Below are 16,984 nucleotides of genomic sequence, written 5' to 3' on the forward strand. Positions count from 1 at the left end.
ATGGAAGATAGAATCATTTAATTAAAACGTGCAAAACTCTATATATAGATGTATTTTTGCTTGAATAATTCATACCAGTGTTATGTGGCTTATCAAATAAAAAAATCAAAAGCATTCCACTGGAAATGGTCTGGTTGAAGGGCTGGATTGAAAATAAATGAAAAAGCAGCCAATTTCCAGAGAATAACTCAGAAAGCCTTGAAAACTGTTGCTCAAGAGCACTTTAAAAATTAGAAGAAAGTCTGTTTCCTTGGAAGTAATATATAGAGAAATGAGGGATGACTACACTTTTTTCACAGTACTGTAATTATGTTTTGTTTAGTTGGTTGAATTTATATGTGTCTTGAATGCTGTAGCCATGTTACTAACACTATTATAAATCATCAATAATGTATCATTATTATGTGTGAGAATAAAAGGTTCTTGATTCAAAAATACTCGGTGAGCCTTTTGTGTTACTCCAGTTGCAGCCTGCGACCACTAGAAGCAACAGTCTTGTTTCCCCGCTTAAGACGGTTGTACGCATGCTCGTACGTCAGGAAGGAAGGAGTATCCTCTCTCCAAGATGGCAGCGATCATAGACAACAGCAATGCCGTAGGGGCGACAAAGAGAAAGCACCTCGGTATCCCAGAAGCGGTTTTTGTGGTGGGTAAACCCGGACATTTCTCGCTGTGTCGCTGGTTTGACTTGTTATTACTCCGCTGAAGACACACTTGTAGCTGTAGCTTCCGGTGTGCGGGTGCAGCATGCTGGCTAACAGCTAAGCTAACAGATAATCCTGCTGTGTGTGCAGGCTGGGCGGCAGCTCGTTTCCATCTATGGACATCACTGCATTATTGTCACTATGCCTCGTTTCCTCTTTAGGCTTTAGGTCAGTTCATCCAGCCACACATCAGTCTAACTGGAGGCTGCTTTGGTGACATTAGCCTCATCCGTGCATAATCAGGCAGTAAGATGAGCACATTTAGATTTAAGGTGTATAGTGAATACGTCCGAACATGTATGAGCTACTGCTCTCAGGTGTCCTGTCTCCTGACAGTTGCAAATACAGCAGAAAGTTAAGCGTCACGTGATCTGCAGGTTATTTTTCTCCTTTAGGATGGGCATTATATCACAGGGCCCACTGCCGTGTCTTCAACGTGTTTGTTTCATGAGGTCAGCAGTTCAAAGCTCCACCGAAACTAGAAAATATTGATCTTCATTTACTTAGAAGCACCTTAGGTGATTCGTTTTCAGTAATTCATCACTTATTTCACTGCTAATCTTCACTCATGTATGTCCTTTGGCCTTTGCTGAGCAAATACATACAATTAAAACTAGAGTTGGTCTGTCGCTTACAGGTTGAGTCACACATATACCTACATGCATGTGCATGTCAGAGCACAGTGCAGATTAATGTAGTCTCCATCGCCACCTGTCAGCCACCACGTCCAGCTTTGCTTCCTGGATGTGTAATCTCTCTGTTTCTGCTCCCTCTATCCCTCACTCACCTGTAAGGAGCACATGTACATTTCTAATCAAAAGCTGAACATCAGATTCACAGATATTATAAATGTGATTTTAAAATGTGTTTGTTTCAGATTTTTATGGTGGAAACAGTTTGAGCTGTTGCAAGTCCCAACAGATCTTTGACAATAAAAGCCTCGTCAAGAAATGAAGTGTTTCTGACCAGTAAGAGTCTAAGAGGCCTTTAATTTGAAAGATATGGTACTATGAGATCTTTAAGATACATGGGGCCCGATTATTAAACATCTTGACAGTGTAATAAAGTAATTTCTAAAGTTATAATGTTGTTCTTTCTGTAGAGTTGCCTTTTATTTGTCCTCATTGACGTCCAAATCACCAGCTATTCCTTAACGTACAATGTTTTTTGTTACAGAAGAGTTGACGTCATAAGTTTCTTAACATTAACTTACTGAAAACGTGGCACGAAGATGCCGTTCGAAAAATTTATTCTGAAATGATTCTGCAATTTGTAGACTGTTGAGCCTCTGCCTGTATTTAACCCTGAGGAAATCTGCCTCTCCAAAATGCTTCTTTTATACCCAATCTTGTGACTGACGTGTTGCCAGTAAACCTAATTAGTTGGAAAACTTTCTTTCTAGTAGAGCAGGGCGATATGGCCAAAAATATTTATCACGATATATATTTGAAAATTTGCGATAACGATATAACCGACGATATAATTGATGCGAGACAAAATACAACTCCACAACATTACTAGTGCAAAAAGACAACCTTCCATTTATTTTCACATAAACAAGAAGTTGGTTTTTATGTACATTAAAGCTTTATAAAAATTTAACAGTGCAAATGCAAATTCCTTGCTGAAAGTTTAACCAAAAGGCATTTCCAGTAGAAATGGGCTGACATATCCTGAGCATAACCATGTATAATATCCACTGAAGTTAAAAAGAGGTGCTTTGCAACATTAAACTGCAGTGTGCAGTACGTATTTTTCGCACCATAAGGTGCACGGGATTATAAGGCACATTAAGCGAAACAAAGCAGTCAGATAAATCAAACTTTATTAAACTCATTCTTCTTGCTTCCTCCACTTCTGTACCATTGATTCATTAATGTTGAATTCTCTGGCAGCTGCTCTATTCCCATGTTGTTGCAGTATACTAATGACTAACCTCGTATTGTGGATGGATTATCTCAGTTGTTCTCCTGACTGAAGTTTGGTCCGTTTACAGCATCCTGCCATGCGATTGCATTTGTCTCTAACCATGAAGAACCTTCACGTTAACTTTTATAAGTGGAAAAGTGTTAGTGTTCGTCCTCCAGCTTCACTGTTTATGTTATGCTAACATAGCTGTATCGCTAGCGATCACGTAGCACATCATTATATACCAGCTAGCCCAACTTCAGTAACCCTACAAACATCACTGCTGTTTAGTTTCCTGTCTTCATTTATGTTGGAAGTGATAGCAGAGCTGTACGTTTGATTTTTTTTCAGAAATCTCTCCGTCAGAACATGCAATATCATGCTTAGGTAACTAGCGAAACTAGCGAGCTAACTTCCGCTAGCTTCCTGCTAACTTCTAACTCCGTTAAATGTAATAACTTTTGTTTTCATGGATGCCTGGAATTTAAACTTTATAGTTACACCTGGTAAAGCAGCAATGCTGATCGTTTTATTAAAGATGAAAGAATTTAGACAGTTTTTAACTCTAAGTGATGCTGCAGTGTTGTTTGACCTGAAGCATACGGAGTTTAGGACCCAGATTACTCCCAGATTTAAGAGCATCTTAGTCCGACAAATATGACAATAACGACGGCCGCTTGCATGTTCTGCAAAAAAATGTGCTTTGTTGTGTATCTGACGGACAAACACCAAACCAGTTCCACATCACGGAAGTTGCACCATTTTTACAAACCAATTCTGGTTCATCTGTTTCACTCAACAATCGGCCATGTGCGTATGAAAACAAAGGCACTGCGCATGTGCGTTTTACTCCCATTCTATCGCGATATTTCATTTTCCTATCGTTGCCTAACATTATACCGGTATTACCGTGAACGGTATAATATGGCCCAGCCCTACTTTCTAGTACCACTATTGTTGCCCTCATCCCAACTGTTTTGGAATTGAGGTAGTACATAATCTCTCCAGCGTGTGCTGGTGCCCAAATCACCTCGCTAATGAGGCATCCCAATCTGATGCCTAAACCAGCTCAACTATTTGCTTTCTGGTTTATTGTTATAGTTTAGTTCATTGTTAGTTAATCTTGCTTAATGCTTTCTTTCTCTCTTGCCTGGATTTTCAGGAGGATGTCGACTCTTTTATGAAGCAACCCGGCAATGAGACGGCGGACGCGGTGCTGAGGAGGCTGGACGAACAGTACCAGAAATATAAATACATGGAGCTCAACCTGTCTCAGAAGAAACTCAGGTGACACCAGTGAAGGAACACTTAACCTTGTTGTTATTGGCTTATACAGAGTTTGACAGAGGTCATTAGAGTTTGGTGCTAATATGGGACATCATCAGCTGGTGGACATAATTTCTGAGTGATAATCAAAGATTTGGACAGATATCCGGTCGTTAAGTAATGACGTGACGAATCCTACTTCCGGGCCTAAAGTAGTCTGCGTGTCTAGTCTGGCTTTTGTGTTGTTAACATGTTTAATGTTTTGTGTTTTCTTCTATTTGATCTCAAAAAGCTCCTAAAACAGTCAGCGATCACTGTTGACCTCCCTCGGCTTTTATTACCGCTAATCATTTATTTAAGCTCAGTTTTTAAAAACTTAGGATGTAACTACAGCCCAGCCCAGTATATGAATGACTAACCTCGTATTGTGGATGGATTATCTCAGTTGTTGTCCTGGCTGAAGTTTGGTCCTTTTACAGCATCCTGCCATGCGATTACATTTGTTCCTGACCACCGAGAACACTCACGTTAACTTTTATCGAGTGGAAAAAAAGTTAGCTTGTTTATATTATGCTAACATAGCTGTGTCGCTAGCGATCACGTAGCACATCATTATATACCAGCTAGCCCAACTTCAGTAACCCTACAAACGTCACTGCTGTTTAGTTTTCTGTCTTCATTTATGTTGGAAGTGATAGCAGAGCTGTACGTTTTAATTTGTTTCCAAAACCCTGCAGTCAGGACATGCTATATTGTATTTAGATAGAAGCTAGCGAGCTAACTCCCTGCTAACTTCTAACTCCGTTAAATGTCATAAATTCCGTTTTCATGGATGCCTGGATGTTAAACTCAATTGTTACACCTGGTAGAGCAGAACACTGATCATTTTATTAAAGATGAAAGACTTTAGACAGTTTTTCAACTCTCAGTAATACCATAGTGATCGTTTGATATATGGACCTGCAGCGGAGTTTAGGCCCAGACACGGCTAGTGACGTCAGACTTAACGACGGATTAAAGACATGTAGTGAGCTATTTAAAGGAGAGCATCAGCAGAATTTAGAAGAATAAGGACACACTCCACGCATGCTTCATAATAACATCCAAATCACATCTCTTTGCTCGCAGGTTGAAAAACCAGATCCCTCAAATCAGACAAACGCTAGAAATCCTACGACACATGCAGAAGAAGAAGGTGCGTACGGTTGTTGTGAACAACTTTAAAATGTTACCATTGTGTGACACCAGTGTAATTATGTGTTGAGCCTGTTGTAATTTGACTTGATGTTAAGTGAATCAAACAAATAATGGTTTGAATTCATTTATAGGGATGCCTGTCAGGTCAAAGGTTATTTCTGTAGCACATTTTAAACAACCTCAGTTGACCAAAGTGCTGTACAATTTATATAAAATGTACACTGTATACAACAGTCGCAAAATCAACAATAAGTATACACAGAAAAAAATCTAAAACAAGTAAATTAGACTGCGTTTGCATGATTAAAGACGGAGTACTCTGCTCAACTAGACTCAAAAGCAAGTGAGAACAAATGGGTTTTTAAAAATGATGGGCAGCTAAAAGTTCTGTATCCACTGAGACTCTTAAAGCAACTGGATACTGAAATCGACTGGAAGCCGGTTTAAGGCGGCTAGTACAGGTGTAATGTGATCGATCAAAGTGAGCTGCTGCATTTTGTACAGCTTGTTTGATCAGAGCTAACATATAAGAGTTACAACAGTCTAGACGAGAGGTAATAGAAATGTCAAATATCACACCAAGGTTCCTTACAGGTTAGAGGTTAAGAGACCAATGGCACTGTCATACCCATCTTACAGGTTGGACTGTCCAATTAAAATAATTTCTGTTTCGCTTTTGTTCAGATTAATGAAGTTTCTCCAACCATGATTGTATAGCTGAGACAGTTCACCAGTGCCTGAATAGAAGCGTAGCTGCTGGTTTGTATAGGCGATGACCTACATAGCTGTAGGTTATCTGCAAAGCAATGAATAGAGATGTGGAAATGAAAGAAGATAGTGGGCCCCAGCACAGAACCCTGAGGTACCCGACAACTAAGTGTGGACACAGAGGAAACTCCCGTGTTGCAGATGTGACTGTATCCATTTAAGGGCTGTACGTTTAATACCAACACACAATTCAAGCCGTGACAGAAGAAATGCCATCATCTACAGAGACGCATCATATCGTCCATGATAACAACAGCATAGATTTTTATGCAATACAAAAATATTATCCTAGGATATCGTTGCTATAGCAACGCAATGCTTTTAAGTCCCCTAGTGAAAACGAGAATTGAGTGTCAGCATATATAAATTTTAAAAAGATCTACTTCAACAATAGAATAAAATAGAATAGCCCTTTATTGTATGTGTACAACGAAACTGTGGAAACCTCAAACAAAGCACAATACTGTGCAGAGTACGCAAGAAAACTGTCGCTGCTGAAGGTGGAAACCACAAACATGTTTCATCACTTCATGCAAAATCATACTATTGAGTACAGACATGTTACAAAGAAGGAGATACTATATATAAACAAATGGCTCAACCAAGTGTTGCTAACTGCTCTCCATATGAAAAAGGCAGAGGAAGCAGTGGCTGGAAATGACTGATGTTGTAACTTTGTGGAAAAGCAGAGCTTTAAGCAGCTGGTGAAAACGCTTGATCCAAGTCAAAAAGTCCCATGTAGAAAGTATTTTTAGCTTTACTGTGTGACAATGTTGTGCAGCTGCTGGAAATATTACACGGCTAAGTTACTTTAATTATTGTTAAACTAAAGATTGAAGCAATCATACTGCACTTTACATCCTTACATCACACATCAGCTCTACTGTTTACAAATGATCCAACGTGGTATTGATTATGTAAATTTCAAAGCCAAAATCTTAGCTGTTTAAAACATGACTTCATCAGTTCAAAAATTATGTAATTCAGTGTATAAAAATGTATCTTGTTAAAAAAATAATACTGTTTTTTTTTTTAAAGGACCAATCTGCACATATTTTATTACACTTGGTTAAATAATGAGCCAATAACTTAATATTTTATCACATTATCAATCAGGCCACTTAACACAGAAATAACTAAATCTTTTAGTGTTTGTCTGACTAAACCACAGAGACTTCTTCATTTAACTGTGAGATTGTCGAGTTCAAAGCGGTGGTGATGCTTGAAGGTCGGCCAAAGTTAAAGTGTGTGGCAGAGAAATTGATAGTGAAGCACCTTTAACCAGGTTTGCTTTCCTTCAGGAAACCACAGAGCCAATGGAGACACACTTCCTGTTGGCTGACAATGTTTACTGCAAGGCGTCAGTGCCACCCACTGACAAAGTCTGCCTATGGTTAGGGGTAAGTATTCTCAGTGAGCATTTTATTTCAAGGATAAAGCCAAAAAGTAATGAATCAAAAAGGGCTGTCTTGTGGACCTTATTCATAGAAGAGTTAATTAGATGAAGCTTAGCGTTTTCTTCCCACCCTGACGTTTTCTCCTCACAGGCAAACGTCATGTTAGAGTACGACATCGATGAAGCTCAGGCTCTGCTAGAGAAGAACCTCTCCACGGCGTCTCGCAACCTGGAGACGCTCGAGGAGGATCTGGACTTCCTGCGAGACCAGTTCACCACCACTGAAGTCAGTATCCTTCCGCAGCGTAGCCCGCCCAGGCGGAGGTTACACCACTGATGGCACTGACAAAGCTCTTTGAAGCAAATATGGTTCACTTTTCAGTGAAAAACAGCGACATCTAGTGGCCAAACTACTGGTTTTCCATTTGTGTGAGTGGAGGGCATGACCTCACACTGTACTGCTGGTGTTGTTTCAGTGCAGCTTATTACACACAGGATTTCAGTTGTTATTTGGAAATGACTAATGAGTATAAATGATTCACTGTTTAGAAGAAAAAGCATCGATTCTTGAGGTGCATTCACCATAAAGTGAAAGTAAGTTGCCTCTGTCAGCTTTCACTTAAAAAATAATGTCCAGTCTTAAGACGGAGTGTAACAAACAAATCAACCCAGAGGTTTATTTGTTTGTTACACCAGAGCTGCAAAGATAATTTAATATACAGCTTAGGCTGCTCAGGCATGAGTCACTGCTCTCCGGTGTTTTTTAGACCAGACGATTCATTGAGTAACTTGTTTGAGTGATAAACCAATGATTTAAAAAAGGAAAATAAATATTGGTTTGATAAGAAACACAGCATGAAGTGGACCATGATAGATGATAAACTGCAGTTTTGCCCATTAAAAACTGAAAATAACCTTCAAGATGATCCTTTAAGGGAGTAAACCCATATGAATCGCTCCCTGGAAGTCCCTGCTGGTCACCAGCATCACTTCACTGGGTTCACTGATTTCTCTATCAAACTTTAATGAGAGGATAATGAGAGCTGGGTCTCTGGTTATGACCTTCAGTACACTTGAAGGAAGATCATCAGCTCATGACTGGAAGCTCCAGCTGTGTGAGTCAGACCAAAAAATGTATCCGGTTATTCGAGGTCTAACAGAAGTGTACAACACGACTGTTTACTGCTACTTGTAGTGATGGAAAACCCTGTTTGGTGCTGGGCCAGTCCCAGAGTCACAGCCTCTGAGACACAATCATAGTGAGTCTGTGCGTCTGGACGTTCCTGATGTTGCACTGTAAAGTGCACGGCCGACAGACGTTTAGATCTGCATCTCTGCAGACTTCGCTAAAGGCAATCAGCCACAGTTCATAGAGTGGAAGTTAAATGCCGTTATAGAGGACGCCTGCGATAAATATTACAAAATAATATTGTTCAAAATGAGCAACCAACCAAGCGGTAATAATTACATGAAGTCGAATGAGGGCAAGATGTACCTCTCATCTCCTCAGTTTACAGTCGACCTGACACAGCAGGTAAGGGTGACAATGTTTTGTAATGTTGGTTAACTATTTCACGACTCCAGATCAAAACATCAATCCAGACGAGCCCTCTGTTGCTCCTTAACTCGCTGCTCCCTCCAGATATGGCGCGAGTCTACAACTGGGACGTGAAGAGAAGGAGCAAAGAAAACCTCCTCAAATCAGCAGACAAGTCTTAATATCGACGGGACGGCGTCCACACCACCTTCTGCTGAATATCTCTCCTTAGTCAGTACTAAAAAGAAAAAAACTTTAAAAAAAACAAACCCCGTCCCCAGACTCACGTGTATGTTCACCCCCGGAGCTCGGCGCGTAGAGGGCCGTGTTGGAAATCTTTCCTCGAGCTGCGGCTTGATTGATTTCTGTGCCCTCTATGCAGCCAGCCTCCAACTTCCACCAGTACTGTTTTCTGTTGATTTGTTTACTTTTTAAAGTATTTTTCAAGTAAAAACTAACAAAAGCAACGAGGCAATTTTTGTATTCTTTTTAAAGATTTGAGTATGTCCTGTCATTTATTTGATTGTTTATGGCAGATTGTGAGCGAGGGCTCTCTCACGTCATTTTCCTCTTTGCATTTTCCCTCCTTACTGACCGGACTCTCCTGTTTTTTAGTTATTCTTTTTGTTCCTCCTTCAGCAACATCTACATGCAGGACTTTAAGTTTCTAAAACCACGCTGTGAGTAGAATAAAGCTCTAAGAAAACCATCGTCTCCACAGGAGACGAACAACACAATAAAGTTAGTTTGGACTGTAGTCCTGCTTCACACCCACCACTGCTCCTCCTTCCGTCCTTTGACCTTCCACACTCACCCATCTCCTCCTCCTCCTTTTTACCACTGTTCTGTCTGTATTTATTTGTCTCTCACTGTATTCATTAAACGATGAATGAAGTAAAGGAGAACACTTGGGCAAAGAGATGAGACCTTGACCTGGTGCTGTGTGTATTTTTTCAGCAGAGAAAGAAAGTGTGTAAATAAGTGCAGTGAAACATGTACGGAGGCCAACAGGAAGCGATGCAGGAAACAAATGAGTGAGTCTATTATAGTGAGCTGCTTCTGTTAAAAGAAGCTTCAGGTAGACAATAGCTGCTCAAATAGTAGAGGTCTTTTAAATGGGGCTCATGTTGAATATGCGATAAACCTATAAGAAAGAACTCGAACAAAAACTAGTTGAAAATTGAGTTTTATGGATTTTTAGTGTGTGTAACTTCCTGCATTGATATACCAGCATAAGTAGCCCCTCCCCCAAAATAATGTAGCATCTGCGCTGAAGCACAAGATTTAATGGAAAGGAAACAGAGCTGATAACATGCAGTCTGCTTACAACAAAAATATTTCACGTCACTGTTGGAATAAATAAGCTCTCACATAAATTGTTTACACTTCTCGAAGTACAGGACTGAGAGCAGTAGATGGTGGACGAATCCACAATGAGATACATGAGGGAGTCTTTGTTTTCTGTCTGTAGATAAACCAGTAGCTTACACTGCTGTATACAGTGCATAGTCTTTCAGCCTCATCCACAAGACAAGGCAGGTAAGGCTTTCCAAGTTCCAAAATTATTTACCTCAGATGAATGAAAACAGATGACACGTTAATGGTGTAATCACAAATAGTCTATTAAAGTATTTAACAACTAAGAATCTTCGCTCCCTCCTATAGGCGTTGAGAGGTAGGTGCTGCTAATTAAATACACTTTATAAATGCAGATGTTCAGCAGGTTGCTGGTCTGGAGCATTATTCCTGACAATGAAACGCGTCAATAAATCTTTAAAAAGCAAATGTTGCTGCTATCAGTCTGGTAAAGCTTTTAAGGCAATTCGCAAACTGTTTGAAGTTCATCATTCTGCAGTGAGAAAGGTTATTCACAAATGCAAAAACATTAAAGAGTTGCCACAATCATTCAGGAGTGGACATCCGTGCAGTTTCACCTCAAAGGTTAGACCGTGCAATGCTCAGAGAAAACTGCAGAAAACACCAGCCCTACATCTCAGTCTCTAATTTCATGACAGCACAATTAGAAAAGACTGACAGAGAATGGCTTGTTTGGAAGGGTCTTCTCTCTGAAAAGAAGCAGCACACTGCTAGTGGACAGATGAGCCCAAGGTGGAGATGTCTGGCTCTAAAGCACAGCTACATGTGAGTCAACCGTGAACTTTTGTGTACAAAGTGTTCGAGAGTCAAATGTGAGGCCATCCGTCTAACTGAGTGATGCAACACGGCAATGATCCCGAAGCACAGCAGCAAAACAGATGAATGCCTGCAAACCTCAATGGACTGAAGCAGCAGTGCAAAGAAGAGTGGGTTAAAAGTCCCACAATGATGTGAGACACAGACAAAGTCATACTTCAAGTTACTGCTACCAAAGGTGGTTTTACTACTGTATCAAAGGGTTTATGTAGTATATCACACTGATTAGGTTTTGTGACATAAACGATGATATGCCGTGTTAATCTTAAGACCTCAATGTTTTTTAATGTCCTGATATATTATTTTTTAGAATTAAAAGATGGTGTGTTTTGTTTTTAAGACTGTAGTTTCATAAGTGCACAGAGACACTGAGGGGTTAAACCAGTTTTTCACTGATTTGTATCGACGTCATCGCCATCGATTATATGTTGCTGACAAAAAATCAGTTACCATCCACATCCTTGTAGTAATAAAATAAACATTGTAGAAAGATCTGACTTTTAGGTGTAACTGTTCAAACCCTGTAAAATAAACCCTGTTAAAAAATTCAGATTTGTGTATCATGCGTAGCAATGAATTTCTTGTTGCTTTTCTTTGCTATTGCCCTCCTGCACTGGCTTCACTTTTCACCTCTTTTATGCATCTATATATTGTCTGTGTACAACACATGTTCTGTCCTTGCAATACAAGGTTGAAAACAACAAGGTTGCAACAAAATGACAGTGGAGATAAAAAGCTTTCAGCCCCTGTAAGGCTACAGCCGTGGTGACATCAGTGTTTTGTATTCAGTGTGAAAGCAGCCTCAGTGAAACCAAAGCCAAGGATCCTGGCAGAAAACGGTGCAGTGTTTCCTCTTGGATAAGAGCCCTAGGAGATTGCTTTGCTGTCAGCATGAACCTACTTTCCATCATATGAAAGACATCTCACAAAATACTTTCCCTTGGTCACTTCACAGGTCCTGAGGTGACTTTGTCGGCACCCTTGAATGTTTCTTTTTGTTTCCTGCCGAGTCAAGATTCAGAGCCTTTCAAGGCCAAGGAGGTTTTTCTGTAAGGGGGGAAAGGACCAGTTGACAGAGTGTATCTTTCGAGATCAGCAAGTTCATGTGACTTTCTGTGGAGTGTGTGTCGGAGCCGGAAAAGGAAAGTAAATTACTTCACTCACAGGCTGCAGGTCAAACTAGCACTGAAACATTAAAAAACACTTCCAGACCACAAGAGCCTTGTGGACTTCTAGGAAAGAAGAGGCTACTAACATAAAGCCTGTGTTACTGCTTATTTCACACACTAGCGTATGTTTTACCGGAAAATGACTTCTCTTTGGGAGTAATGACTAAATTTGAACGTGCCTTTTTGGTCTTTATTACACATTTTTGTCCTTCTATTGAAAAGAAACAGTTTTAGAGGTAAAGAGCGTCGATGCTCTTTTCAGCTGTAAGCCTACAATAACCTTCAACATTTAGAAAGTCTCACATGTTAAAAGACCACAAATGTGGAGCATGAAAAAGAAATTACAGTAGATTTCACACTTTCTGCAAGTTAAGAATGAAAAAAATGAATTTTATTGTAAAAGGTTTTGTCCAGCATAGGAAGTGAGAAAAATTTGTCCACCCAGGAGGGTTTGGTTGTATTTTTGAAGACACATTGATTAAACTGGACAGTGAAGATGATCTTAAAGGGTTCCCCCATAAAGACTGGAAACAGGATGGGCTGAGTTGGTAAGAAGAGGGTGTGTTTTGTCACCAGGCGTATCAAAGTCAGGCCAAATTTAATCTTAAGAGGTCCAGACAGCTAAAACTATGTCTAATAAGTTTACTGGGAAGAAGTTCAGCTGTACATTAAATATAATAAACCACCTATTTAAAAACTGATTGTGAACAGCATGAAGCTTCTTAAGAAAAATGTGCACAGCTTCAAAAATGCATCACAGTTGTTCCACAGTTATAACGCTGCTGTTGTAAAAGTCAGAGCCACTCTTTTGGCTTAATTGTAGAAAAAGTGCAGGCAGCTCTTATCCAGACTTTGTCCTATAATTACAAAATATAAAATTTATTTTATTTTGCAAAATAACTTGTGCTGTGAATCTACAGAAAACCGTAATAAAATTCAATAGTATATAGTGAAAAAACTGGATGTTTTTTGTTATATAACAGAATAGTGTTTTTTCTTCAATAAGAACTGCAAAACTGAGGAAAATACAGCTAAAAGTCCAAAATGTATGCTCTCTCTCTTTTTTTTTCTTTCTTTGGAAATTTTCACAAAGCTTGGGCTCTTTTTGGCTCCCAGGCTATCAGACATTATTCAGTAAAGCCCAGCAACATTTGTATTATATATAATTGATTTAATTGACATGTTTCATCTTCATGAAGATCATCGTGAGAGTATAAGACAAACTGTGCTGGAGCTGTAACCTGCAGACTTTATGCTCTTCTTCATGTGGAAGTAGATGAAAACCTGTACTCTGTCTCTCCAGTCATGCCGGTCTAAAAGCTAGAAAGCATCTGCTGACGAAGCTTTCGGCACCCATGAGGAGGAGCAGCACACACAGGAGACTAAAACCCACGAAAACCTTCTAAACTGTCGACTCAATGAAATCCTCTTGGGAACTTTGAGCATAATACAACACAAACTCTCGTAGAGGATACAAAGGCAGAGCGATACATGTTTTGAAATGACAAGTAGCGGGCGCATCTAGTACACGCAGAGCCTCCACAAAAAAATACATACAAGCAAAGCACAGCGGCCAGTGCCACGCTAATTTTGGCGCAGTGCATGCGTGTCCGATGTGAAAGGGCCTTTACTCTGTAAAGAGTAAAGGTCTTAATGATGATGTAATAACATAAGAGTAGACCCCACATACCAACACAAATCCCTAATGAGGACACACATCTCTAAGATCTTTCTCTTAGTAGAAGAGAAAAGATCTGCGAACAGGAATCAGCTGATCATGGCAAGAGTGCAAGAACCAATATGTGGGAACGATAGAAAGGCAGACTTGGACTACTGGGAACCAGTTTTCTACAAGAACCGGTTCTCAATTCCAGTCCCTAATGATTCAGCAAGGCAGAGGAAGGAAACACTTCTTAAAGCGGTTGTGAGATGAAACATTTCAAAAACAGGAGGACATCAGGGAGAGAGCGCTCAGGCGTTTTTTATTATTCCTGTAAGGACTTTTCTGAAGATCGATCTTTTCCGTCTGGCGACAGCTTTTCACTCACTTCAATGAGGAATAATGCAGTGTGTATAGCTGTGGAAATGGGTTATTATAATTAGAATAGTTTCTCATAAACTCTCAAAACATGTACATCACTTTTCAAAGCTTTCAGAGGAGTGTTTTGCTTTGACTCGAAATTATTACTCTAATAGGACAACTCAGTGTAAAATCCCTTAACGATACATTCATGTAAAAATAAAATGACAGACACAAAACTCTTTGGAAACACTTAAAAAGAAGGCATACAATGTGAGAAAATGAAGACATATACTTATCCTCACTGGCCGACAGAGGACTGTAATGCTCATTCATTTAAAAAACAAAAGAAAAAGAATAATCAGTGCTGTGATCATAGCAGGAATGTATATCTGGTTACAGACAACCAGAGTAAAACATTTAATCAAACCATAAGTTTCCTACATCTACAGCAGCATCCTAGTTACACAGAAGAGACAGAGAGGGGAAAAAAATGGAAATTTTTCAAAATGATATATAGATATCTACATGTACACCAAACAATCCAGGTTCTTTAGATGAGTATTTTAAGGTACATTTAATTGCTAAGAACCCTATAACCGTCTATATGTTCCTTCTCCGTGTTTAAAATGGCTTTAATTACACTCATATACACTCACCAGCCACTTTATTGGGTACACCTCCCTAGTTTTAATTCTTCGTGGCATAGATTCAACAAGGTGCTGGAAACAGTACTCAGAGATTTTGGTTCATATTAACATGACAGCATCACACAGTTGTTGCAGATTTGTCGTCTGCAAATCCATAATGAGAATCTCCCGTTCCACCACATCCCAAAGGAGCTCTGTTGGGCTGAAATCTGGAGACTATGGAGGCCATTTGAGTGCAGTGAACTCATTGAAATGTTCAAGAAACCAGTTTGAGATGAACTGATCTTTGTGACATGGTGTGTTATCCTGTTGGAAGCAGCCATCAGAAGATGGGACATAAAGAGATGGTCGTGGTCAGTAACAGTATTCAGGTGGGCCGTGGTGTTCCATCCCCCTACTACTACTTCCCTCTGTTAATACTATCCATATGTATATAGCGCTGCAGAACTGTGTCCCCCCCAGCATGTTTGCACTGAGTAGGAGATGCTCTGTATCTCATTGTACAACTCTAAGAAAATATCCCCCACACCATTACACGACGACCAGTCTGAACCGTTAAAACAAGGCAGGGTGGATCCATGCTTTCCTGTCATTTATGGCAAATTGGGACCCTAACATACGGATCTCACAAAGATATAAAGACTCATCAGACCAGGTAGCAGTTTTCGAATTTTCTATCATCTAACTTTGCCTGTGTGGATTGTAACCTTATCTTACTGTTCTTAGTCTACAAAAATGGCAGCCAGTGTGGTCTTCTGCTGCTGTACTCCACACTGATCATTTAGAGATGGTCTTCTGCATCCTTTGGTTGTACCGGGTGGTTTACTGTTGAATTCCTGTGAGCTCGAAGCAGTCTGTCCATTTTCCTCTGAGCTCTGACTTCAACAAGGCATTTTCACTCAAGCTCACTGGATATTTTCTCTTTTTCTCATTGTGGCGGTGCGTCCGCCTCCTCTGCACGGCACCGCAGGCCACGCCCCGCCACACTCATCAATCTCTATAAACTCAGTAGAGCAACAGAAATAATCAGATGGTCTACATGGCAGCAACAACTATGCCATGTTCAAAGTCAAATTAACTTTCTCTCCCATTCTCATAGTGCACACTAAAGGCAGTCTAACATGTAACTCCAACCCTATGTTGGGATCAGATATCTTTATTTTATTAACACACTCAGTTTATACTTTAGCAGGTTGTCTTGACCGTGTCTACACACCTAAAATGCATTGCATTTTGGCAACACAATTGGCTGGTTAAATATTTTCATTAACGGGTATCTGAACAAGTGTACCTAACAAAGTGACTGGTGTGGGTATGTAGGTCAGGGTAAGCAGAGTATTATATTTAGTCCAGTGCTGATTTCTGCAGAACATGTCATATAAATGGCAAAAAGGTTACCTGCTGATTTTCTCTACTCACTGTTTTGTTTGTTGTCTGGTATTTAAAAAAAAAACTAATAGTGTAAAATAATAATATTAATTTAAGAGTAAAATTACTTTAAAAGCAATCGGTTTTTTTGCAGAATATGTTCAGTCAAAGGACCGATGAGGCTAGCAGCTGTTAGCTTAGCTTAGCAGTCAAAATAGGGTGAAAGCTAGTCTCTGTGCAAAACGTTAACATCTTATTTCTCGCTTAAGTTGTACAAAAATGTGCAGAAATAAAAATTTGTTATTATAGTTAGGTCAGTATTTCCATTCATGGCAAAGTAGCTGTACCTCTGGTCTTAATGATGATGTAATTATTTATTATTTAAGCCTTTTAAAGAAATTTACTAAAGGTATCCCTCAAAAATAAATATAACATAAAGCAGACAGCTGTGATTTAATCATTCAAGTAACCCACAAATACTGAATTTTGCATCAAGATTAAAATTATAGTAAAATTGGGCTAAATGTGGCTAAAACTTCACGTTCTTAAACCTCTAGGTCACACATAAACATATTTTAACAACATTTGAATGATTATATATCCACATTCAAATTCAGACTGTTTGAAATATAGTCATTTGAGATCTCAAATGTTCCCCTTTGTTTTAAATCTACCCTCATGGCCATCTTATAAATAGTATAACTCAAGTAATCATGGCAGTGACATCCACTTGAAGCTTTGTGTTAAATTAAAAACAAAAGTTAGATATGATACACTTACCCACACACATTAAAAAAATTGTATACTA

General features: G+C 39.4%; 1 protein-coding gene across 1 annotated transcript; it reads left to right on the forward strand.

Annotated features, from left to right (window-relative positions):
• Positions 1–512: 512 nt before the first annotated feature.
• LOC113017589 (prefoldin subunit 3-like) lies at positions 513–9,021 on the forward strand. The gene is made up of 6 exons (XM_026160736.1): positions 513–646; positions 3,775–3,899; positions 5,007–5,073; positions 7,145–7,243; positions 7,391–7,529; positions 8,882–9,021. Exons 1-6 carry the CDS (start codon positions 566–568, stop codon positions 8,956–8,958), a joined length of 588 nt encoding a protein of 195 aa, XP_026016521.1. The 5' UTR covers positions 513–565; the 3' UTR covers positions 8,959–9,021.
• Positions 9,022–16,984: the final 7,963 nt, after the last annotated feature.

Source organism: Astatotilapia calliptera, unplaced genomic scaffold (genome assembly GCF_900246225.1).
Source record: "Astatotilapia calliptera unplaced genomic scaffold, fAstCal1.2 U_scaffold_153, whole genome shotgun sequence".
In the NCBI taxonomy this organism is placed as follows: Eukaryota; Metazoa; Chordata; class Actinopteri; order Cichliformes; family Cichlidae; genus Astatotilapia; species Astatotilapia calliptera.

What these genes read in the sequence shown, in the direction of transcription:
- LOC113017589 (XM_026160736.1), top strand. Translation starts at nt 566, where the DNA reads ATGGCAGCGATCATAGACAACAGCAATGCCGTAGGGGCGACAAAGAGA. An exon ending in TCCCAGAAGCGGTTTTTGTG is followed by an intron (nt 647 to 3,774) that starts GTGGGTAAACCC and finishes CTGGATTTTCAG; the next exon opens with GAGGATGTCGACTCTTTTAT. An exon ending in GTTCACCACCACTGAAGTCA is followed by an intron (nt 7,530 to 8,881) that starts GTATCCTTCCGC and finishes TGCTCCCTCCAG; the next exon opens with ATATGGCGCGAGTCTACAAC.